This window comes from Sander lucioperca, chromosome 2 (genome assembly GCF_008315115.2).
Source record: "Sander lucioperca isolate FBNREF2018 chromosome 2, SLUC_FBN_1.2, whole genome shotgun sequence".
NCBI classification, from domain to species: domain Eukaryota; kingdom Metazoa; phylum Chordata; class Actinopteri; order Perciformes; family Percidae; genus Sander; species Sander lucioperca.
In genome coordinates, this window is record NC_050174.1 from 24,553,916 (window position 1) to 24,580,210 (window position 26,295).

The following is a 26,295-nucleotide window of genomic DNA, read 5'->3' on the forward strand; positions in this document are numbered from 1 at the left end:
CCACAATTCATTTTCAGCAACACATTCGGTCTAGTGCCGAATATACAGCATATAAAAGTAAGTCAAATTTGTATTACGGTCACAATTTCAACAGACAAATATGTATACTCTGGCTGTAATATTGACAGTTCACATAAATGTACTGTACACAAATTAATCAGATGGCAGGAGGAACTTGCATTGTGTTTTTACAATTCTGTAACAGTGTTGTACTGGGATTTAAGGTGCCTATAAAACTCATTTTGACCATTTTGTTTTCTATTGTTTAACAGCACTAAAAAGCAGTGGGTGGAGTTCGGATTTTCTGACCAAAACCACTCGTTAAAAGGTGTGACGAGATCTTGTCCCGCGAGATTAAAACGTTACAATATTGCTCGTCGAGGTTAAAAGTTGTCTAGTGTTATCGATACACAAGTGCAGAATTCCGTTGGTACGACCGAGGACCAATTCATAAATCAATCTGTGCCAAATTTCCGTACGTCAGTCTGTCCTCTCTGCATCTTTCACAGAAAACGGGGCCCAGCGCCGACACACACACGCGGGCGCCACACACCCACAGCTGTGATGCGGACGGAGCAAAAACTACATTGCCTCTGTAGTTTGTTAAAGTCACAGTGAGACACGGCAATGGCGGTAGGGCTGCACGATATGAGGAAAATACCTAATTGCGATTATTTTGACCAATATTGCAATTGCGATATGATTCACGATATTGAAGGGAATGATCATGTTTGTATCATTTTTCTCATTTTCATTGACTAATATCAAATCTTTAAAAATGTAAATGATTATAGTGTGATTATTGCGAGGATCTGTACCAAACAAAGATGTTTTCTGTAGTCTGTAGGATAGGATTTGTAGGCCGGGACGTCTCTGCAGCACCACAATACTTCATACAGAATGGTTTGACACAAATTTTGCCTTTAACAAATATTGCGCCCCCCTGCGATTTGGATATTGCACTAGTCCATATTGCGATTTGGATAAAAATGTGACTAATTGTGTAGCCCTAAATGGTGGTAAAGCGCACACAAGTGTGGTTACACGTTTCAAAACTTCACGCAGACACCGTTTGCTGCAATATACGCAATATGATAGCGAGATTGCCGTGCAGTTAATGTTACACTTCCGAGACAGACTGGCGTTCTCTTTTGCCCTGGTAACTGACTGACAGGCACAAGGCAAAAGCGTTCTTATGCCCTGGTGACTGACTGACAGGCTGAGGTTGTAGGGCAAGCCAAAGGAACTTTATTTCTATAGCACCTTTTAGCAACAAGGCAATTTAAAGTGCTTTACATTTAACATTAAAGAGCAATTAAAAACGGTCATGAAAATAAAAAGAATAAAAGTTATAGTGCAGTGTAGGAAATTAATAATTATTTGATTTGATAGGTTGTAGGGACGGGTTTGGGAGGAGAGAGGGGTGCCGCAGTTATTAGGTCTGAAGAGGTTAGTTATACAGCAGAGAAGCCTTTTGAGTTTGTGGCCAAACCTTTCACAGCGCTCATTTTTCATTTTGTGACTTTCGATTAAATTTCATCATTTAAGTTTTCTTTAAAATAGTGTTAAAATCTTGTCTCGTTCTCGTGAACCCAATCTCGTGTCTCGTCACACCCCTACCACCTGATCACACTAAAAAGCAAAAACCAGATCTCTTCAAATTTAAAAAAAAAAAAAAAAAAAAAAAAACGCAAAATAACAGGTAACCAGCAACTTCTTTCGTCACTGGTACAACCAGTTGTTTTCTGAAGTCACATACTGGGTTGAATCACGAAGATCATCGGGTTAAATATCCACTTCTGTATCGGTTCAACCGATGCAAAGCCAATTCTGTTGCAAAAACGACGTCATGAAGACAAATGGCAAACAAATCTGATGCAAGCTTCTTAAAAAGTACCAATCAAGAGAAAACTACAGGACCATTTCCAACTAGGAACTGAATATTGTCCCCACCAAGTACAGAATGTTCATCAGAATAAAATCGAACTGAGGCACAGCCTACCTCGAGTAAACGGTCTGTGTGAGAAGAGTAGCGAAGTCTGTAGGGAGTTGGGTTGGGAACCAGAGGGTCGTCGGTTCAAGTCCCCGTACAGGTCGAAGTACGGAGTGTGGACTGGTAGCTGGAGACATTGTTTTGGGCACTGCCAAGTTGCTCTTGAGCAAGGCACCAAAACTGTCCAGCAGTCGCTCCCCCTCACTCCGAAATCTCTCCATTTGTGCATGTATAGGACCTGAGCATGTGTGTCTATTTCAGGCCTGTGTGTTCTAACAACAGAGTGAAAATATTTTGAACGAATTTCAATAAAAAAAGTGATGGACACTCTGAAGGAGCTACAGGGCTTCATGGTAGACACTGGGTACGTCCCAGGTCGTTACATTGCATCCACATTTCCTTCCTCACGTCTTAGTCCTTCCCACCGAGGAAATCATGCGAGGAGAGAGGAAACGAGGAAATGTGTTTTTAGAGGGATGAGACAACCTTTCTTCTGAAGCGTCACATGAATTCGTCAGCTGTATGGGCGGAGTTAGCAACGGCTTTCAGCTGCGCGGCTTCTGGGAAGGCTGCTCTCGTGTATCCTCGCTCATAGCTCCTCTGAGATCCTTCCACGATCCTCGCTCTTCGGAGCAGGAATAAGAGCTTTGGGACGGCCAGAACGAAAGAGGGCCAGAGCGGCTTCCGGTTCAAGCGAGAGAGATATCAAATAAAAGACTTGGGAAGCAGTCAATGTGCATTCGACATCTGTGGCCCGACTGCTTCCACATCCTCTGCTTTATGTTAGAGGAGCAAAGAGGAAGCCTCTGTTGAAAACAACTCACATGACATCTGGGCTGGTGTTTGCCAGCAGGCACGTGGGAGACTCTGAGACTAAGGGGAAGAAGGTTCTATGATCTGATGACACCAAAGTGGAGCTGTTTGGCCATTAAACAAAACTCTTATGTGTAAGAACAACAAACCCTGCATGGATGGTAGCACTGTGCTGTGGGGATGCTGAAGGTAGCGGGCAACATGACTGCAGCAAAATCTGCAAGAGAACTACCACATGGGAGAAGACACTTGCCCAAATATAAAAACCAAAGCCTTAAAACAACAATGTCCTGGAGTGGACAAGTCACAATCCAATTCAGAACTTGTGGCAGGACTTGGAAATTGCTGTTCACTCCCAGTCCTCCTTAAACTTGACAGAAACTTAAGAAGTGTCCCAGCACTCACAACTTAAAGCACTTTTTGCATTTTACATAGATGCTTAATTCAGATAAGCCTAACCATCAGAGACTTTTTCTGTTCATCACGGTCAAAAAAGCCTAATTATCCTACTAATTATTCAAAGTTATAACACAATAAACCATTAAGAAATGCCCAGGGGAGAGGTGGATGCTTTTACAGACACAATGATGCTAAATCGTTTGTGAAACGAGACACTTAGACACTTCATAATTAAGCATCTTATGTATAAAATATCCCTTTAACACAGATGCCCCTACATTGCCAGGTTCAAGTACCTGAGTGAAGGAATGGCTATCATTACTCACACTTATAGGACGTGCTTTCAATATTATGAAGCAACTTAACAGGCCTGTAACGCACACTACGTTTACCAAGCATATACTTTCTGTTGAGCTGTTGACTCAATTAATCCAAGCGATTTATGAAGCTGTAGTTTGTGCCGGTACCTGACCATTGGTCAGTGACACAAGCAGCCCGTCTTTCTCCTACAAATTACAGTACACAGTCAGGGTTTCCCGCAGCACTTTGAAGTTAAGGCGGCCGCCTAAGCAACACATGCCTGCCGCCTTAACTACGTAAAAAAAAAAAAAAAAAAAAAAAGTCAGATAACGTCCATAATAATTGGACTTTGGGTTACATTTTTTTGACAGTTTTCAGTGGTTATGAGGAGCAATATGAGAGAGAAATTTGGTGATCACTGATTAGGTGTTGTTTTGGTACATTAAACCACGTTAAGCTTTTTCACGTTAGGACTTATAAAGCCCATGAGAACCGTGGAGAGTCAATCCACAGCCGCTCCGCTGCCCCGCTGAAAAAGTGAAGCAGGAACGCTTAATGTCAGATAGCGTCCACAATAATTGGACTTTGGGTTCGATTTTTTTGACAGTTTTCAGTAGTTATGAGGAGCAATATGTTGTTTATTCACATTTAAAAAAGGGATAAAATCGCCATTTCACCGCCGCGTGCGACGTCGTTTGTGGGAGTTTGTCAACAAATGTGCGGCAGCTGGGGCATGCCCGGGAAGAGACGGGATAGCGTACGGCAGAGAGCATTTATATAGGTTTCTCTGTCCTGTTCTTCACATCAGTGAGGCTTTCTTCTCTTTTTTCAACAAAGTGAATACATGACGAAGTGACTGGAACTGTCCATCACCTCCCGCGCCTGGTCTTTGAGACACAGCTGTTGTCTGTTTTTTTAGTTAGCATAGTAAAACACTACACACAGTGAAATTCCGTGTCCTGTTTTTATTTCACACGTACTCTGTGCTTTGAGTGAGTGAAGCTATGGGCTGAGCTCTGTTATCTCAGAGCTGTTTGTTTTGGAGAAGAGTTGTCAGGGGAAGTGGAAGACAGCGTGTCACGGAGGATGATGGGAGCCATGCGAGTAACACTGTTGTAGCACGTTTTTTTAAATAGTTTAAGTAGTTTACACCCCCATTCCCCCCCCCCCCCCCCCTTAGTAAGTTAGCCTTGGCCTGTGATAATATGTGATATCTTAAGAGGGAACAAACTGTAATGGCAAGGCAAAGCACAGATATAAAAATGTAGTTTATTGTTAGATTTTTTCCTCAACATACCCTCATACTGGCATAACGTCTATCACTTACTATGAATTTACAGGATAGGTCTATTCCCAAGCACATCCCTGGTGACCACGCAGGATACACTATGAGAAGATACTAATCTGCATATTTTATATCATTGTAAAATTTCAGAAATCATGACAAACTTTGAAGAAAGCACACACCTAAGGTTGTAACGTTTACTTCAACTCTCAGGGGGAAAATCCAATCATTTATTTTTAAAATGGGAAAAAAAAAACAACAACATGACATTCACTGAAGATGGTGTTACAAGGTTTTCTTCAGGACAACAGGGAGTATGTTTATATGCACACTGATATTCCACCATTTTTCCGAATATGACAATATTCTGAATTTGATACAGGTCATGTAAACAGCATATTCCGTTTGGATATTCCAAATTTAGCATTTTCCAATTAAGACGTGGGATATGCCGGTATTATTTGGGTTTTAGCAGCATTCTTTGGACATGCATACAGCTTATTCGGAATATGCGTCTCAATCAGGGGTTTTTACCGCAGTTTGAGACAGTTTACAGCCAGTTTATGGCCTCTTGCCTGTTTACAGCTTACAGTCAGCTTTGCACGTTGCTATGGTTGCTGTACACAAACCAACTAGCCAAGGTAGAGATGCATGCCCAAAAGAAAAGCCCACATCTCTGGTTGGAAGGAGAAACACCTATTTTTAAAACATTATGAAAAGACTCGGATATCAACATGTTTTTTTGGATATCTGGATATGCGCAAACATCGTAACGCGACTTTTTTTTAAGAAGGTGCTCGAAGAAATGAAAGAAAAGAAGGAGAAGAGAAAGAAAGTAGACACTTTATTTATTAGTCTCATCCAATCGTACAGTACAATGTAGGGAAATTCAATTCGACCCGCGGCCGGAGGAGCCGGGGCTTGAACTGCCAGTCTTGTGATTGGAGGACAACCCGCTCTACCTCTGAGCCACAGCCCAGATGAATGAAAGAGGGACGCTGTGTTTGCACGGTCAAACAAGTCCGCCACCGAAACAAATCCTATTTTGCATGGCTGCATGTAAACGGGATTATAAATGGAATATACACTTTATTAGCCATGTAAACAGCTTAGTCGGAATATTGTCTTTTTGTGGAATAAGGGCAAAAACCGAGATATTTTGTGCATGTAAACGTAGCGTGAATGCACATAGCTGCAGAGAGCTGGGCAGGCAGCAGGTCCGGGCAGGAAGGAGACAGGGACAAGAGCTTGATTTATTGGGTTCATTTCCTTCTGACTCGGGCTCCTTCCAACACCCCCCCATACCCCTCTAGCCCTCTACCCACCCACCTAACAGCACAGGGACAGAGAGAGCAAGAGATACAAAAGGTGTGGAGTGAGGGAGTAGGGAGAGAAAGAGGTAAAGAGAGGAAGGGTGTAAAGAATGAGTAGCAAAGAGAGAGGCAGATAAGCACAGACAAGCTGGGTACAAAGAGGAAGATGGAGTCTTCCTTGAGGATAAATGTACAAGCGCTAGTTCTCCGTTTCTGAAACCATTTTACATCCTCACAGGTAAAAGTATATAAAATGGTGATCATCTACTGGATTGTACTGCAAGACTCCAAAACAAATCATTAATAATGACCTGAATGCGTGATGAGAATAGCTATACTGGGGCTGCAAAACAAACGAACAAAGTCACTGGAGAGAAATGGACGTCTGCAGCGAGAAGAAAGAAAAGAGGAGCGGGGGGAAAAAAAAGAGAGTGAGGACATAAATAAGAATCCAGAGGGCAGGAGAGTGAAGGAAATGGAAAGTGTAAAGAAAGAGAGAAAATCTGCAGCAGCAGTCTGAGCAGCCTGCGTGCGACCAACACCTCAATCATTCCTGACGCTTAACCCCTTCCCTGCTGGAGGTGGTCAACTGCTCCCGCTCGCCCTGCGAGCGCTCGGGTAAACACGAGCCAAGAGCATGCGAATCGCCTTTCACAGATACGCACGTTACAGTGAGGCTTCGGTTACTGGCTGCCACTGTAAATTAATCCCCCAACAGATACTAAAAAATGAAAAGCTAATCCTCCCTCCACGACAGGGATATTGGAACAGTGAAACACGATCCTCAAATTCCTCCTGAGAGCCGGTTTTCCTCCCCGTTCCAGCCGTTTTCTACCTCGGCCAGCGTTGACGGCCAGGATTGCTTTTACACGACAACATCGTACTAGAAATGTCTTACATCGGCTGACTGTTGAGTCTCATAGTTGTCTTTTGACTTAAGGTGTGTGCGTGTGTGTGTGTGTGTGTATTTTTAGCCTGTGTGTTCATGCTTTGGCATGTGCTTCCCCCCCCACGACACGCCTTGTGGCAACAGCAACTAGCCGCATGGACTGGGTGGACTTGAAATGCCATGAAAACATGTCTTACAAGTTCCTCTTTAAACAACCGCCTACACACAGCTGGACAGGTGAAGGTACCCTAGTCTGACCCAGCTGACACACCCACTCATGCTTTATGGCTCACTTAAGCACAACACTGAGCTCCAGTGTCAGCCTAGTTCTTCGTTTTTGTCTTCATGGTCAAAATGAATACCCGAGGGCTGAGGCAACATGCAGCATAGTCTGAGACCTTGTGCATAGAGATAATAGGTTATAGAAAACAACTAGGGGTGGCCTGGTTTCCCCTCTATTAAAAGGCTTCCGTTATCCAAAGAGAGGACAGGAGAGTGAGACAGGAAGGAGAGAACAATGGAGGAAGGACGAAAGGAGCGGGAGAAATGGAGGAGGAGGAGGGGAGAAAGGATGAAAGGCAATGGGAGAAAAGAGAAAAGCGCTGCTGTTGTCCTTGTCTCATCTCAAGTCAAGGATCTCATTAACATGGGAGCCCAATCTCGGCATCCCCCACCACCACAACCACACTTCCCTTATGGCCGCGCCCCCCCACCTCCAACACAAACTCATTGATCACTGTTACGGGACACACCGTGCAAGCAGAGACAACACAAACACATTTGCACTTGTAGTCGTTAGATGGCGCTAAGCACAAACAGTCATGAGACACACCTCAACTCGCCACGCCATGGCGCACTGTCATACAAGAGGACACAAAACATGTACGTGCGGATGTTTAAGTGACATCAGTTGACAGGTAGAAGATCTGAAATCCCTGTAGCCTCGCTGGCCTGGGAATGACTTGAAAGTGGCCGGTCTACATTTGAATGTGCCATCTACAACGGCCCGAGGAAGACCGTGTGTTGTGCCAACGTGTGCTCCCTTTCAGCCAAGCGTCACCCTCCATTAACGGCGGGGTTAGCCAGGGAGCACAAAGCTAAATCACTGCATCAAACGGAGCGGGGCTGGCCGCGCTCCAGCCGTCACTTCCACAGCTGCTCAACACATTGGCTCTATTTGTGGGGTGGTGAGGTTAGCCATACGCAAGGCCTCACACAGCTACACTTCCCGTGCCAAATGCCATTCACATCACAGTCGCTGGTGAGCTCGAAGTAAGTGCTCCCCCAAGGGCGCTGACACTACTGCTGCTAATGCTGTTTCGATGGGCTCATGGCTCGCAGCGTCTGTTCCTGGTTGGTCTTCTGCAGCCAATAGGGTCAAATTGGAACACCTTCACTGAAATAGGCAAATGATGGCTGGTGCTAAGACTACACACTGTATAAACACACTGGCCGGCATGTATTTTGTGATAAGATAGACAGAGAGCTCACTATGGACAGTTTTTAAATCATAATTATTTTCAAAAGACATAGTCTAGATGAAAAGTTAAAAGGTCCTATGACATGGTGCTCTTTGGATGTTTTTATATAGACCTTAGTGGTCCCCTAATACTGTATCTGAAGTCTCTTTTATATAGGCCTTAGTGGTCCCCTAATACTGTATCTGAAGTCTCTTTTATATAGGCCTTAGTGGTCCCCTAATACTGTATCTGAAGTCTCTTTTATAGGCCTTAGTGGTCCCCTAATACTGTATCTGAAGTCTCTTTTATATAGACCTTAGTGGTCCCCTAATACTGTATCTGAAGTCTCTTTTATATAGACCTTAGTGGTCCCCTAATACTGTATCTGAAGTCTCTTTCCCAAAATTCAGCCTTGGTGCAGAATTACAGCCACTAGAGCCAGTCCCACAATGAGCTTTCCTTAGGATGTGCCATTTCTGTGTCTGTAGCTTTAAATGCTATTGAGGAGGAGGGGTGTGGCCTTGACCGACTGACACTTTGCTCATTTGAAAGCCATGATGTCTCTCTCTTTCTCATGGGCGGGCCAAATTCTCTGGGTGGGCAAAGCAGAGAAAGGGGAGGTAACCTTTCCCCTTATGACGTCATAAAGGGAAGATTCCAGATCGGTCCATCTGAGCTTTCATTTTCTCAAAGGCAGAGCAGGATACCCAGGGCTCGGTTTACACCTATCACCATTTCAAGCCACTGGGGGACCATAGGCAGGCTGGGGGAACTCATATTAATGTTAAAAAACCTCATAAAAGTGAAATTTTCATGGCATGGGACCTTTAAAAAATTGGAACGTCACAAGCCTCGTGAAATGACTCATTTCAATATCAGAATTTGATCCATTCAGTCCGATAACATTTGGAAAGTCTAGAAGAGCCGCGTGATTGAATCATTTAATCCCCATTCAAATTAGTGCTCAGCATAAGTGAATACACCCATGCTATAGTTGATTTTAAAGATGATTTTTTTTTATTCCTCTTTTTAGTCAACTTTAGCATGGGTGTATTCACTTATGCTGAGCACTGTACATCCATGACTGTCTTGAGTAACTCGAGGACACCGTTTCTGGAAACAGTTTAAATGTCATTTTTAACTACTATGAGCACCGTACTCTGAGAGGCAGATATCACACAAAAAATACACACGTAACACAAGTGGAAAGATACCCCTTAGGGAAAAAAAAGAAAATATGTCCAGCACGATTTGTGTGAACTGACCCTTTAAATAAATGAATGCTCTTTAGTTTTTCCATTTCTCTGCTGCTGTGTACTGCTAAATGTCAAACAAGAACTGGGTCTGTGGTAGCAGCGCAGCATGAGGTTAAAGCTGGTGCCATCAGAGAGTGGAACAAGCTCTTTCAACTTTGGGGGACTAATAATGGGTCAACTGAGGCCAGGGCTCTGGCAGAATGGAAACAACAGATGCCTGACAAGGAAATGGAGGCCGAAATAAAGAATTCCTACAAAGCTTCACCTCCTCCTCGAAAAAATGGATCGGTCCAAAATCTGAAATTTGAGTTGACAATAGGGAGTCAAGGGAGACCATTTCATTGCACACAGCTTTTCCCCAGCATTTCTGTGGCGTGGTGCGAATCCTGAGAATGTTTCCGTCCATCCTGCAAACACACAAAATCATCTCGGCTACATGATGGGGGATGGGAAGGGAAGAGAGAGAAAAAGAAGCAGGTTGCACCCGAGGCATATAATCAATGTCTGAGGGCATTTTGTATTCACGGTCATCTGAGTGACGATACATGATGTCTTCACCTTGAGCCAAAACAAGCAGAGGTAATGGTAAGGTGTGTGTGTGTGTGTGTGTGTGTGTGTGTGGGGGGGGGGGGGAGAGAGAAACAGGTGGGGGTTGATCAGAAAGTGGAAAAGTGGAATAAATATATCTATGCTGGTTCATAATAAGCTAATGTAGCAGCTCCACAGAACCATTACCAGCAAAGCAACCATTAGCTGCAGAATGCTAGCCTGTTACGGGGTCAGTGGGACGTTTTGGAGGGAACTCACAGCAACCACAACACCGTGCACAAGCAGAAAGTGTGACTGAGCGTGTATGTTGTTCACGCGCCACTTTTTTCACACGTCCTCGCCGTGACACCGCACGTCGACATCGAGAACTCTGGTTCACCCCGCTCCAGCTGTTGAGGAGAGGGCAACCGCAGGGCAGGGAGATTGCTCTTGCCTATTATGATGGGATGAACATCATACTCACACACAAACACACACACAACTATATAACCACAGCGATATACACACAAAGGCTCAGCATCACCCCATCCCATCTAATGGCCGTAGCCTCATACTGCTAACGGGTGCTTAGGGAGGCAATGAGGTTTGCCATCTATATATCCATGACCCCTGGTTGACTTCACTCCCCCATTCACCTCCCCCTTCATGACCTGGCAATGGCACCCTATTAGGGTGAGACAGAAATAGGGTCTGGGATCCCATTTGAATGGAGTGCTCTGACACAAACATCAGCATGTTGAGTACACAAATCTCCCCGCAAATGGGGTCAAAGCCAGTGCTTAGCCATTTGTTTTGATTTTCCTCCCCCCTGTGCCTTCACTTGTACTCTCTATCTCCCCCCCCCTTTCCTTGGGAAATCATAACCGTTAGCAATCATGCGGGGCAATACCGCAATGATGCACCGTTGGAAGAGTAGGGGAACGGAGGAGAGTGATCGTGCAACGCCGACTCTTTCTATCTCTTTGGTGCATAATGCCACTTGGCACAGGCACAGGCTAACACATACATCAAGAACAAGCCAACAGTCACTCGGAAAACACACACAATTGAGCAGCAATAAGGTTGCATCCTCTGGAGAGGTATATGAAAGCAACATCACAAGAAGGAGCGGGGAGGAGGAGGAGCAAACAGGCTTGTGTGAATGACAGACACAAATGTCAATTTTCTTACTGCTGCCGCGGCCTGAAAATGAGACTCACAAACAACAAAATCTCCCTATTCATGTCCACACGTTTAATTCATAATCTTTGACTGGTAAAAAAAAAAATCCACTGATGCAACAGGATGCTAAAATTCACTCTCTGCCAATATTTAGTTTGAATTTGACTGATATTTACTGGTGCAATGTGAAGTCACATAAAAAAAAGGAATTCAAATCATGTACAAACATTGTTTTCACACATACTTTGTGTTTTCATTTGGTGCCGTGAGGCAGAGTAAGCAGGCCGATCAGTAGCCGAGTCAGAGAGAAAGAGGAGGTTGATCTCTCTTCGTCTTCAGAGTTGGCCATCTGCAGCCAAGCAGGTCACTGTGTTAGGCAGACCTCATGTGACTGCAGCCTGCTCTCTAGGATAATCCTACTTTGTGTGTGTGTGTGTGTGTGTGTGTGTGTGTGTGGACATCTTTACCAGGAGCTTCTGCACCCACACCCACACAGGGGCCAGATAAAGCCAGGAGCCAGTCAAAACAGTGTTTAGGGCTGCTCTAGTGCCCTGCAGATCTACTAGCTGTCTGATACTACGATACCACGAGAGTGGCGGATAGTAGTGTGTAGCTCCAACGGGTTCATTTACATGCTGGTTAGAATGCGTGTTTTGCCGTCCGCAGGCCTCTGAAGCAGAGGATTTAGGACATGTGAACTGGTGTGGGTGTGTGGTCTTGTGCCAGAATGCACTCAGTTTGTGTTTGTGTGCCATTCTGCGTTTCTCCCTTTGCATGCAGTTGTATGCTTCTATATGCGAGTGTGTGTGTGTGTGTGTGTGTGTGTGTGTGTGTGTACACACACGTCCCTGGCCCTTAGAAGTAGAGGTTAGCAGCCGGCTGCTTTCTCTGATCAGGTTACAAAAGTGGGTGTGTTCCCTCTCTCGTCTGTCGCCTGCATGTCTGCCTCTCCCTCTCTCTCTCTAACTCATTCTGTCTCTCTCTCTCTCGCTTTCTTCTCCCTCTACATCTCTGCCTCTGTCTCCCTTTCTGGTTACAGAGGCCTGTAGCTTGCGTCATCCAGGCCTCTTCCTTTGGCACCACTACAGACCACCTCTCTCACTTGTCTGGGTTCCTCCCCTATCCCTCTCTTCCTTTCTTTCTTCCACCCACCCATCCCCTGACAGGGAGCAGCCCTGCAGCTGGTCCACACTCCCTACACTAGGCTGGGAGCCATATGACTCTCTCCCCTGACCTCCTCCTCTGCTGAAAACTGGCCCACCAGCCGCCCACCAAGCATCACTCTAGTATTCTACTCTAGTAGCCTGGGCCAATGGCGCACACAACTAAGATGCTGTCACTCGTACATTCATCCAGCAAAGGTAACGCTGTCCAATGGGTTCAGCGAGGTCTTTCTAACATGTATTTTGACCCAATACCCCTGTTCTCCCCAACACACAGTGATAACGTATAAAACACAGAGAGAGATGCAGACTCCAGTTTTTGCAAAATATCCTCATTCTGTTATCTGTCTGATCTTACACACAATGCTCAACCCTTCTCAGCCACTTCTAAAATGACTTTGCCTTGCGCTATCTGGTGTAAACCACTACACCATGCTGGATGAAAACTCAACTAAAATTCACACAGTCAAAGTCTATACTGTGCTGTAGTAAATTACAGGCCTGTAGGCATTGACCAATTTAAACATGGTCTTGGGTATATTGCCAGCTGATACATCCGGACACAACAGGGTGTGCAGCAGCTATTATGCAAGTAGAATTGATGTTGTGGATCGCAAAAAGACCACAAGAGGGTGTTTTCACACTCACTTTCTTTCTGTTGCTCCAAAAAGTGTGAACTGGGGAGCACATCACATTTCTTGTCACGATTGCCTCAACTACAGTTGTTTCAACAGGATATCCGCGATCTTATCAGACATATCAGACCAAAGTACTTTACACCCATTTATCTTTTTACAAGCGTAATGTATATATACTAAAACCTTTGCTATCAACAGTTATCAGCAACATCCAAATGATAATTATTTTATCTATTTCACGTACCGATAATGCCCATAATGAATGTGACCAGGTGTTTACCATTTAATGCATTTGATCAATGTGTGTAAGTTTGAGGTGCGTGCACACAGCTTCACATGTATGTTTGAGGCACATGTACATGGAGAGACATTACCTTGTCTTTCTCATGGGGCAACAAGCGGACAGGTGGCAGTGATTCCAGAGACACCGTCCCGGTGCCGTCATCCAGGGAGCTGCTGCGGCTGATGAGCTGGAACAGAGGACCCTGCTTGGCCACGCGTCCATGAGCCACGGCCCTCTTCAGGGCCACCCTCAGCTGCTGGTGGAAGAGGCCGGGCCCCATGGAGCCGCTGCCCGACAAGTAGGCTGCCACATCAGCCTGGCATTTGAGAAAGCGCTCAATGTTCTTTAAGCTGGAGCCGCCAGGCTCATGGAGCCCCTCCAGTGCCCGTTTGATCAACTTGTTCCAATCGAGTCCCGGTTTCTTCCCCGAATGGGAGTGAGAGCTGCTGCTGCCGCCTCCTCCTCCTCCCCCACCACTTCCACCTCCTCCTCCACCACTTCCACTTCCTCCTCCACCACTTCCACCTCCTCCTCCACCACTTCCACCTCCTCCTCCAGAGCTGCCACTACCTTTGGGCTTGGGCAGAGCCAAGCGCCCTGGGTTGTCAGGGTCCTTGTAGGAGTTTAGACCTTTGTTGGTGACCTTGAGGATGGTACCATCCTTGACGCTGAGCTCTAACTGCTCCAGAACCGTTTTGCGGTCCAGACCATGGGACATGGAGACCGCATTGCAAATGCGCTCCTCTGATGGTCTCTGCTTCTGCTTCTTCACCTTCTTGATGGCCTCTAGGATCCATTGGGTGTACATTGGGTTGGCCAGTTTCACCATGGCTGCGGTCTGAGTGGGCACGGGGGCCCTGAGGCCTTACCGCAACGACCACACACAAAAAAGGGACTGTAAGCCAAGGAAACACCTGGCCTGCGCCGTAGCGCCGCCTCCTCCTCTTTGCCCCCTCCTGCGTATTATCCCTTGTCCTGGGGTCGCACAGAGAGTCCCTCAGAAGCTGAGTATGAGCAGCACGGTAATGAGCAGCTGACCATAGCACAAACCCCCTGAGCCAACACTCCACCTGGTAAAATGCAGTCCACCCACCACCCACTCCCAGCCAGGTGAAGGTCCCTGGCGAGAAGCAGGGGGAGTGGAGGAAGTAGCAGGACTGTTCTCAACTTAAACTCCCAATGCACACAATGTAGGGTAGAGTAGATGTTGACAATAAGAAGGGCCTTCAAAAAATAAGGTGTTTCCCACTTTGCCTGTCGCAAAGTACCTATACACGGACAATAAAAACTGCTCAGTCAGTTTCCTGCCACCGGCAAACTAGCCAATTCTCTCAATGATTATGGTGAGGGCAATACAGTAAATGTTTTCTGAAGATTATAACATTCCACAAGACGGTGACTTTTTTTTCTGCATCCACGTGTCCTCGTCTTTACTTTGCTCTCGCTGTCTTTTACTCTTCCAGCGGTCTGAGCTTCACAGCTCTGGGACGGAAGAGATATCTCACCCCAGGAAGCGACCACGACTGATCACCTGCCTATTGCGCTTCGGTAGCTGACATACCCTGCACAGAAAAAGAAAATAACACACAGAGAATCAAAGGTTAGGGAAGCCTTGCAGAAAACAAGTGACACCTTTTGATAAAGTAGGAAAAATATTGCAACACAGTTAAGTATAAGTAAAGGATGAGTTTGAATGAGAAAACAACATTGACACACCATACTGTGCCTTCACACAGATGTATAAACAAAGCCATGTATGCCCTTAAAAAGCACTATGAGGTTTGACAATGCACTACTAACAAACTGGAAATTAGAAAAAAAGAGGAATCACTTAACAACAACCATACACTTCTCACATTACATAGACACACAGCCAGAATAGTACAAAACAAACCGGTAAAGTAACCTCTAACGACTACTAGAAATTGCACAGGTGTCTCATATAATGGTGAAAATGAGGAGGGATAAAAGGGTAAACAACATCTTCCTAAAAACTACACCAGCAAGTTGCCCATTGGGCTCGTTGGGTTGCTAAGGTAAACATGATGCAGTCAAAACACAGACTGTTAGCAAACATTAGCTGAGAGGCTAGCTAAAAATCAAAGCTTAGTCAATTGCCGCATTGCCAAACTGTTTCCTGCTGTGCTGTTTACTCTCGCTGATATGATACTGGGCAGCTAAGTATCTGACAACAAGCCTTCCCGCTAACTGCTGTTGTTTAGCAAGCTAACGTTAGAAGCTAACCAACGAGCTAGCTAACGTTACAATTATGTTACTAACGTTGGTTGCTAACCTGAAACGTAAACAGCATGAAACGAGGGGTTAGCCAGCGCTTCAGCTAAAAAAGACAACGTTTCCCCCTTCGACCGATATTTCAGACAATATTAACCAACACACCGCAGCAAACCCAGCAAATAATACCATTTTGAATGTCATTCAGATATTAACGTGAGATCGCGGCCTTGTAAAAGGCACAATGCAACTTGCAGACGGCCATCTCGGCTAGCGGGCAAGTGCAAAAAATAAGAAATCATAGCCGCGGATTCTGCAGTATTACATGTTCTACGGCCTCCTTCTCAGCCTTTGGTATGGGCGAGGAGCTTCTGCCTGCTTAGACGCGTACCTACGAGCGGTCCCCACCTCGCTGACTTCCTCCCTCGAACCAACCGCCCTCCCACGTAACGCTACAGCCCGCGGTGCGGTGAAGACAAGGCCGCTGGAGCGGAGTAGCTAGGCCTCGGCTCCCCCCTCCATATCCCCCACCCACCTCCGCGATCATCATCCCTTCGTACCCCTCTCTCCCTCTACCTCTCGCGGTTCCCCAGAAAGCCCGAGCTGGTTCGGTTCTGGTTTCCGAGGGAAGCTCGGGTAAAGGAGACCGTGTACAAAATCTCATGTTCCCCCATCCGGCTTCCGCTGCTACTCACCGGGATTTCGTGTCGAGCCGCCGAGGAGAAGGTGCCAAAACAGTGCGAAACGGAGACAACAACAAGACTAAAAATGCAGCCAAAGACCAGGGGTTCTAGAGCCGACGCCATCTTTGAGTGAAACAGGAGCACGGCTGGTGGGGGAGGGGGGAACACAGTGAACCGTCAGGCAGGGCCAAGGGACCGTCTGCATAGTGCGAGGCGAAGATCCAGGGGAAGAAAAATTCACTGCAAGGCGCGGGGGGCGGCGGCGTTGTGCTGTTGCTATGAGAGGGGTGTGGATATTGCTTGAGCACATGAAATGGAAGAAAGGGACAGATGGTGGTGGTGTTGGAGGAAGAAAAAAAATAAAAAGAGAGGATAGGTGTTCTCGCATTCTCTGCTGTAGTACATCTACATAGGGTGAGATTCAAGGGAGCGTCTGCATTTTGCCCAGCAGTTGTAAAAAAAATAAATAAAAATCAAAGCCAATGAGCATGCCTTAACGTTAGAGGGTATTTTAAGATCAAAGTGAGACACCCCTCCACACTGCAGTCTATTGTAGCAGCTGTGTGTTTTTTAAGGTAAAGATGGGAAGAGAGCCACACAGATCCAGTCCCCAGAGATGATCAGATGTTGCAGTGTGTAGCTATCTGGAGTATTACAGTAAACGATAAAGAATGTTATTATCTGTCTATGCAGAGTAGTCTTTTAATGCATTGCTCGTCAGACTGTGAAACAGAGTATTACCTTTTCGAAAATGATTATGTAAACTGTCTGCAGCCGATCCACTCTGTTAGAAAGGAGTCGTTTTTTCAGTGCAACATAAATTACGGCATCTGGTGACAAATGAAGCAAAATAATGTAAAGGTATCACATTTAAATCTGCACTGTGCTCAATTGAAAAGTATGTTGCACTTAATATAGGTGACATACGTTGGGGATACTTTTAGGTCTAATATTTTGTAAAATATTAAAAAACTACACACAGAGTTCTGCACAAGGATTGATAAATTATCACACGTTGTCCCGTAATTGATGAATCTGCCTTAGGGAAATTTGAGCAGCTTAAGTACAGCCTTCTTTTCCGAAGAAAAACAATCAATATAGGAAAACGGATTTTGCTGCTTCAATTTCATGATCATAGTGATACAGAGGCACTGGTGTTGGAAATCTGGCAGCAATCTTCCTTTTCTATTACAGGCTAATGCTGAAAGCTCCCTGGGTGGAAATTAAATTATCTGCAGCTTTGTGTAAAATGATGTGTACAGCAGTCCTCAGAGACGGATTATAGAGTGTCTTATAGGGAGCAATTAGACCTAAGGTTTTCCCATGTTAGAGGTGTCTTGTGAGAGGGTGAACTGCTGTCAGCACAGTGGTGATCAAATAAAATCGGTAAGGTCACACTTTACTCACTGTTTATCTTGCACTTCTTCAGGGACAGATAAATCACATACCAACGACAGGGCACTAATCATAATTAACGGTAGTGTTATTACACAGATAAATAGTGTGAAGCGTTAACACATGAATGGCTATTAGTACGCCTCCTGAGGACTCACATATTACACTGGTGTGTACAGTAGGCCAGCTAACAGATGGACAATAGCCTACTCAGGAGAAGCTTGCAGCGCATCTACCGTTCCCAGCCATGAATAAATAATGCTGTGTGCCATGATCTACAGCAGAGGCCATGTTCACCAACACACAGCAACAACAGAAACAAACTAACCGGGGTGGGGCTCGAGGGTGGAGGATTAGGGAGTCATTTCACTGTAATTGTGATAAGATCATATTGATTTTCAGTCAGAAAAATGAAGGTAGAGAGGCACAACCTGAAGACTTTTACTTATTCCAAATGCGTGCTGTCAACTTCTACAGTAATTGGAGGAATTCACTTCATCTTAATTCACACACAGTCTTAATGGAGTTAACTCTCCTTTTTTTTGTTGATGTTACAAATTGTTATGGGATCATTATTAATTGTGCACAATATAATGCTCATGTATGCTGCAAAAAAGTATTTTCAAACAAGGAAAACATACCACACCTGAAACAATGAGTCCATTTATTGATTGACAGAATAGAAATGGTCAACAATTCTTTTAATTGATTAATCGTTTAAAGGAATAGTTTAACTTTTTTGGAGATACACTTATTTGCTGTTTTGCCCCGAGTTAGATGAGAAGATCGATAACACTCAAGTCTGTATGAAGCTAAAACCAGCAGCTGGTTAGCGTAGCTTAGCATAAAGATAGGGAAAAAAGGGGGAAACAGCTTATCTGGCTCTATCCAAAGGTAACAAAATTCACCTACCAGCACATCTAAAGCTCACTTAATAAAAAGTTGCTGTTTAGACTCTAAAAAAAATCAATCATAGACTAATCAATATTTAAAATCACAGTTATTTGCATCCCTAAAACGTGCATTTATGTTTAAAATGTAAAATTTTTGGCTAAGACTAGTGGACCTTTTCAGGTACCACTGCTACACTGCATAAAGGAGAATCTCACATATCAATTCCACATTTTAAACCATCAGTCCCCCAAATATGAACAGTTTCTGATCATCTATATAGTTAAAAAAAAAAAAGAAAAATGTGCACTGGAAAATACATTTTGCTCTCACCCACAAATGGATGTTTTGGTATGAGACCCTTGGCTGGTATTCTGTCTTTGGTGGAGAAAAGGAGACAAGTAATCCTTAGCTTCCTTTCATCCCCTTAATCCCTCCTTTTTTAATTTCTATTCTCTAAGCATCCACCTGCTAGGGGCCCGGAGCCCCCAGCACCAGTGTCCACCTGCCCCCTGCAACCCTCCCCTACACACACACACACACACACACACACACACACACACACACACACACACACACACACACACACACACATCCCTTCCACCTGATGCACAGCAACACCTCCTGCTCTCCCGGCCTGCTGACTCTTACTTTGCTTCACTTCTTCTTGCCTCTGGTTTAAAAGCTGGACCTTTGCCAAGCCGAATAAACTTACGGCATTTCTTTCGGTCTAAAAAACATTTCATGCTACAATTACCATGCTTGTTTAATTGTTGTGGCTGTTGTGGTTTTGTAACCACATTTTTAATTTTGAGCGAACAAGTTTTCACACAGCCTATAAATAGGCTTTGCTGTTGTTTTTATTTTAAATCCTTTAGTAGTTACATGTCAGATCCCCTATTGTGAAGTGTACTTGAAATAGGATGTGATCTATTGCCTGTTTAGGTTCAGTAAATGAGGATTTTGACATATTGTGTCCAGCTGAGGTGACATTTTCCAAGTAAACAAGGCCTCTTGACACATAACTTATTCAATATTAACCCATTCTGGATCCTTGGCAGCTTTGGCTTCTTCCGTATTGTGGAAAAGGCAGGTGTATATAGGGTGAAATGAGGGGAACATAAAAATAAGACATTATCTAATGGAAGTCTGGCAGTGAAAGGCAAAACTGGAAATGTAACTGAAATCCATCCTCTCCAGCTGATGCCTTTTACTTTGTCAACAAAATGAGGAAATATGAATGTTGAGTGCAGCTGTGAGTAAGTAGCAGTCAATCTGTGCCACCACCCGTGCAGCCTACATTTCTGAGTTCCTGTTTTTTTAGGTGATGACTGGAGTGCTACGCTCAGATAGCCAGGCAGTGTCCAGGACTGCTTTTTTTTGTCCGTGTGAAACTAGCAAGCTTCCTGCTATGGGTGGCTGGCTGCCAAGTCCCCAAACCCCAACCCAACCACTCCCCCCCCCCAACCCAAACTCCAACTCCAAACCCCTCCCATCCTGAAAAGCGCTGAAACATACAACGGAAATTTCCAGGGCCTGTCCGCCCAAGAGCGTGCCCCCACCCGTCCAGTGACCCCCACCACCATCCAAACCCCTCCTCCCACCCTCCCTCCCAGTGGCCCCTGCTCCCTCCCCTGCCTTGAATCCAAAGGGACAGAGAGCAGCTGGAAGGTGAAGTGCAGCTTGTCGGCGCTGAGCTGAAAGTCCTGCCAGACACCTCTCGTGCTCCCGCCAACTCCTCCTGTCTGAAATCTCCCTGAAAACACCACCCTCCTTCACTTGAACCCAGAAGTGCTTAGGAGTGCCACAGAGTACACTTGTACACCAGATATAAGCGGTGGAGAGACAGGGTGGGAAACGCGGAGAACTACTCTGTTTGACAAATCAATTGTCCTGCTGTGGTTAACAGTTGTCTGAAGCGTACGTACATTTCAAGAAGGGGCCTCTGACAAGGCCATTAAGATGCACAAATAGCTCCTACTTTAACACAATTAAGTACAGCAGAGGAGGGACAAGTCACGGTGATCAATAGTGCTTAAATGGAAAAACCCTTGTTTTCTTAGTTTTAAAGGCATGATTCACAAGGTGGCCCTAATTAATCACGGAGTCTCTTCGAGTTCAAGACCTGAGGGCAAGAAACTTTCATAGCCAGAAAAACATGCAACCAGCATACAACAATACATACAATGTCTAAAGCCAGACAACAACAAGCAAGCAACATATGATTAATAAAAATAAATTATAAGAGTCCTAAAAAACATCAGATAGTAACATTTTAAAATTGAGGGCAGTGTGCAGTTCATTACATCTTAAAGGTCCAATGTGTAGGAATTTCTCCCATCTAGCGTTGAGATCATATATTGCAATCAACTCTCTCGCACCACGCAGTTCAAAGTACGTATTACAGCTACTGTAGCCCTCACGCTTCAAAAAGCCGGTGTCTTGCTCTTTTCAATATCCTGTTCCTGAAATTTGGATTTTGAATACGTATGGTCCTCCATGTTTCCTTCTTCAAACTTGCCGGGGCCGGGAAACTACGATACCCATTAGCAGCATTAGCAGCACCTGTAAGTTTATCATGTGACAGCGAAAACGCAAAAGGCAGAGCAGTATGTCCTGTATGTCCCTTACCGGCTAACATATTTCAAGATGGCGCATGAATATGGAGGGTCTACCCAAGGGGGTAAGCTTTTCCTCGGACCGTGTAGCTCCTATGGCGCCATTTTGATGCTACCAAGCCATCAACTCCCGTTAGCATTCCATTGACTGCCATTCATTTTGGCGCCACTTTGACAGCGAATAACTTTACATCTGAAGCGTTTAAAGACTCTATTTGTCCATTGTTTATTTCTAAAGAAACACGACAATGTATAAAAGCCTCCATTACCTTGTACCTCACGTTATGGCTCCGTAGCAGACGTTTCTATAAAAATAGGCTAACGATTGTGTCATAACCACGCGACTTACTGTCGCATAGTAGAGGAATTACCGTATAGTACAGGAGAAGCTCTCAGGCAGTTTCATCTCACATTAGCTGTTTAAGTGTAATTACTAATGTTAACTAGCATTTTAGTTAGCAATAATTAGCCTGTGCCTATGTTATCTCCTTACATATACGTACGCTCTCCGTCTCTGCAAGATTGGGAATGATTGAGATTTCTCTTGGCACAGCTACCAGAAGACTTCCAACTTTCAGACAGGTTGCTCACGTCACATCTACATCTTCAAGCTCATTTGGAGGCTGTGCAGTAACGCTCAGCCATCACCGGAAAAGTGCTTCTAATATCCTTCACTGGTCTCCGTCCAGAGCAACGGGATCTGTTGGTCCATTATATATATATATATATATATATATATATATATATATATATATATATATATATATGTCAATGGGTCTACCCCAGTTCATGCGAATGCAAATGTAAAACTTCAAGCCAATAGGAATACTTGGAATTGATGGTGGTGGTAAATATTCATGAAAAAGGACAAGTTTGTGAACGGGCAACACAGATTTTGATAATGAACAACTAAACATGTTACACACTGGACCTTTAAAGGTGCATAACACCTGGAAGTAGTAGTAGTAGGAATATCCAATGCCGCATTTCCACTCGACTCGCTCTTTTTTTGGTTCCTGGTACTTTTTGAAGCGCAGACATAAAAGTTGACTGAACAATGTTGTACCTTTTTACCCTGTTTCCCGCTTTTTACCAATCTTTATGCTAAGTGAAGCTAGCTGGCTGTTAGCTCCTGCTAAATATTTACCGTGCACACATGAGAGTGATATCAACCTTGTTATCGAACTCTCAGCAAGAAAGAAAGAAAGTGTATTTCTCAAAATTACGAACTAATCCTTTAAAAGCTGTCTTTTTTAAACCGTAAAACTATTGTTCAGTCATCAGCACCTCTAAAGCTCACTAATTAACATGTTATATCTCATTTGTTTTTTTTCCATATAAAAGCTGGAGTGTAAAAAACAACAATTTGCTGTTTTACAGAGGATTGTGCACTGTATCATTTTTTGGCTGGCACCAGTAAATTCCTGGAGTCTCTGCTAGTTGCCTGGCAACTGGTCCTAGTCAAGAATAGTCTGATACACAACCCCTAATCAAAAATCAAATTTGTTGTTTGTTCACGCTTTTTGTATGGTTTATAATCAAGATATATTGTGTTAATGTAATTGGTGAGATCTGGTGGCGCTGGTAAGTGGGTTCTGTTACCTTTGGACAGAGCCAGGTTAGCTGTTTCCAGTCTTTATGCTAAGCCAAACTAACCGGCTGCTGGCTCCAACACAGGCGTGCTGCTACACCGGGGCTAGGGGATTCTATAGCCCCAGTTCGGTTTTCTTTAATTTGTATTTGTATGTAAAAAATTATTAAAAGTTATTAACCAGCCATTCTGTTACCAATCCAATCCCTGGCTGTATGCTTGTGTCGTATGATCTGTGTGTGTGTGTGTGTGTGTGTGTGTGTGTGTATGTGTGTGTGTGTGTGTGTGTGTGTGTGTGTGTGTGTGTGTGTGTGTGTGTGTGTGTGTGTGTGTGTGTGTGTGTGTGTGTCTATGTGTGTGTTTGTGTATGTGTGTGCATGTGTGTGTGTTTGTGTGTCTATGTGTGTTTGTGTGTGTGGGCTGGGGAGTGTCTGGTGTGTGCTCGCGCGTACGTCAGGCTATGTTATTTCTACAAGTTGTTTTTGTTTGCAATAGAAATATAATCGCTAAGATTGTGATGATAGCCAGTTCGTTTTACACCATGTCTGCACAGTTGACAAGGATAGGGTCAATGCACTTTTTGTTGTGGCTTCACTGTGGATATTATTTTTTCATTTCTGAGGTTGTGTTAGACATTTAATCTGTAACATTATAACCAATGCACAGCAGGACGCATGTATATTGTCGGCCTAAAAGTTATTTTTGTTTGCAATAGAAAAATAAACTAACTGTACAATCTTAGTGATTATTTTTCCATTGCAAACAGGCATAGGCTAAATGCATTGCATTTTGGATATTAATAATTTAATTTATGATAGCCATTTCATCCAAAACATTATTACCAATGCACAGTTTTGGATGTATTGTTGTTCTTAATTGTGGCCTCATTGGCGCTGTCCAGTGCTGAAGTCTTTCACCTTTGCACTTGAAAACATTTTTATCATTGCCTTGTGGTCACTTGTATTAGACTTACAGCTATTTTGTTGAATATTCTTTGGCCTAATTCAATTTAAAAACATTTATATCACATGTGCTATGTGCCATATCTGCTTTTTTTGTTGAAAAAACAAGAAGTTCCTTATAAAGTAACTCTGAAGTCTTGAAAATTGACTATTTTCTTAGCACAACACATATTGATCAAACTCCCCAATAGCACTGGCAGAGAAAAAAGTCTGGCACCGGCCATGCTCCAGCAACATATTTACTGCACAGACATGAGAGTGGTGTCAATCTCATGGCAAAAAAAAATAGAAAGTGTATTATTTCCCAATTCTATTATAAAAAGCCTAGTTAGAGTTTTGGGTCCAATGTTATGCTTTCAAGTTGTATAGTTGGCAAGAGTAATATGATACCATATATAATTGTAATGGCAGAATAGTCAGAGACACAGATGGATGTAGAGCAGGGGTGTCAAACATACGGCCCGTGGGCCAGAACCAGCCCGCCAAAGAGTCCAATCAGGCCCACTGGATGACTTTTCAAAGTGTGAAAATTGCAAAGAAGTAATACAGTACATTCCAATTCCAAATTTACCACTTTAATCTCAGAGAATATCCAAGTTCTTTTCCCATAAATTTATGACTTTAATCTTAGAAAGTCTGAGTTTTTTCTCAGAATATTACCCCTCTCTCCTGGGTCCGTAACATAATTGTTTTTTTTTTTTTCATACAATGGTCTTAGAACACCGTCGTAGCAGAAGCAACTTGCATTTGCCAACATCAAACTGACAAGAAACTCTGTGGCAGATAAAGTTTCTGATCTTTCTGGAGTGGTTTACGGGTCTGGCCCACTTGAGATCAAATTAGGGGGATGTGGCCCATGAACTAAAATGAGTTTGACATCCCTGATGTAGAGGATACCATGAACTTGGTCTTATCTGTCTATGATTAAGAAGGGATAGCTGAAAGCAGATTGAAGATAAGTAAGAGCCTGGGTCAGTTGGGACCAATGGCATATAGAATTGTATCATCTGCATAAAAAAGAATGTTGAATTTACTTATTGGGAAGAATAATGTTACTTATGTATAATGTAAATAGAAATGGACCAAGAATAGACCTTTGCAGTAACATGTCAATGATAACAAAAAGGCTTTGAATTATCAGCCACAACAGCTCCTAATAAAAGGTAAGCATGGGACCAATTGAGTGGGACATCATCTAGATGTTTGTTAAAGAATAGTTCGCCATTTTGGGAAATACACATATTCACTTTCTTACTGAGAGTTATAGGAGAAGATTGATGCCACTCTTGTCTGTATGCTAAATATGAAGCTACTACCAGTTAGCTTAGCTTAACACAAAGACTGGAAACAGAGGGAAACATCTAGCATAGTTCCAAAGGTAGTTCCTCTACAGCTCACTAATTAATTAATTAATCTGTACACAAACAAAACGTAAAAAATGTCCCGCACATAATCTCCCGCAAAACCCCAAATTGACCACTGTTTTTGTACACAGACAAGATATAACGCATTAATTAGTGAGCTTTACAGGTGCTGGAGGCTGTTTTTTTACCCTTAGACTGTTTCCATTTTTAACGCTAAGCTTAGCTAAGCTAACTGTATCCTGGCTTATACATAAGCATCACATCAATCTTCTCATTTAACTCCTGGCATGGAAAGAGAAAAAGCGTATTTCGTAAAATGCTAAACTTTTTCTTTAAGTATAGGGTATGGCTGAATATGTGATCTTTTTCATTTCATTTGTCCAGGTTCACTCCTTTTCCTCTCTTCCTGCCTTCAATACATCCCCACTTTTTTGTAGTCCTGATCACATCTCATGCAATACAAGCCATTGCTTTGCTTTATTATTCACCAATGCTGTGTATGGCAGCCTGGCAGTCTTCCTCTGGTTATACCCCAAGGCACTACCAGCAGCGGTTTTAGGCAACAACAAAAAAACACACACCAACAAACCAGACAAGTCAAGACAGTATGGAAGAAAAGAGGGAGTGTACACACAATGGAAATACTGTGTTTGATACAATGAAAGTGGAAAGATGGGAAGGAGGGTAATTAAAAGACACTGATGGCTATGATCTTGCCTTTTTAGTTTCTATTAGTACCGGAGGTTTGTTGTGTACACCCTGCTTAAACAGCATCAAAGCGAAAAAGTTGATCTATGACTGCACAACTGCACCACAGCAACCATGTAACATGATGCCTTGTTTGGCTGTATATCCAGACCTCCCACATTATAGGCTCCTTCCCAAGTCCAAGCCTCAGAAGAGTCTTGGAGTATGGCAGCTCTGCAGTGTTTGCAGAGCAGAATGCACCACAGACAACAATGCAGCCTCCAGGACTCTCTCATTCACACATTCCTGTGGGCATGGTGGTGGTGGGGGGACTTAACCTCTGGAGCTCAGCAGGCTTTTGTCTACTTCT

General features: G+C 43.9%; 1 protein-coding gene and 1 long non-coding RNA gene across 5 annotated transcripts in view; one reads left to right on the forward strand and one right to left on the reverse strand.

The window, feature by feature from the left end:
- Positions 1 to 16,628, reverse strand: part of kat6a (K(lysine) acetyltransferase 6A) — a 42,077-nt gene extending 25,449 nt beyond the window's left edge. For 3 of the 4 annotated variants that reach the window (XM_035995347.1, XM_035995351.1, XM_031300581.2), the window contains exons 1-2: positions 16,430 to 16,628; positions 13,594 to 15,064 (exon numbers count right to left, since the gene is read on the reverse strand). In XM_035995347.1, coding sequence (XP_035851240.1) covers positions 13,594 to 14,331 — 738 coding nt within the window. In that variant the 5' untranslated portion in view covers positions 14,332 to 15,064; positions 16,430 to 16,628. Of the gene's footprint in view, positions 1 to 13,593; positions 15,065 to 16,059; positions 16,145 to 16,429 lie in introns of those variants that run through there. The other variant, XM_035995346.1, reaches the window with a different exon arrangement.
- The window catches only part of LOC118493852, a 210,705-nt gene that overhangs the window by 13,236 nt on the left and 171,174 nt on the right, over positions 1 to 26,295 (forward strand). The window lies entirely within an intron of this gene.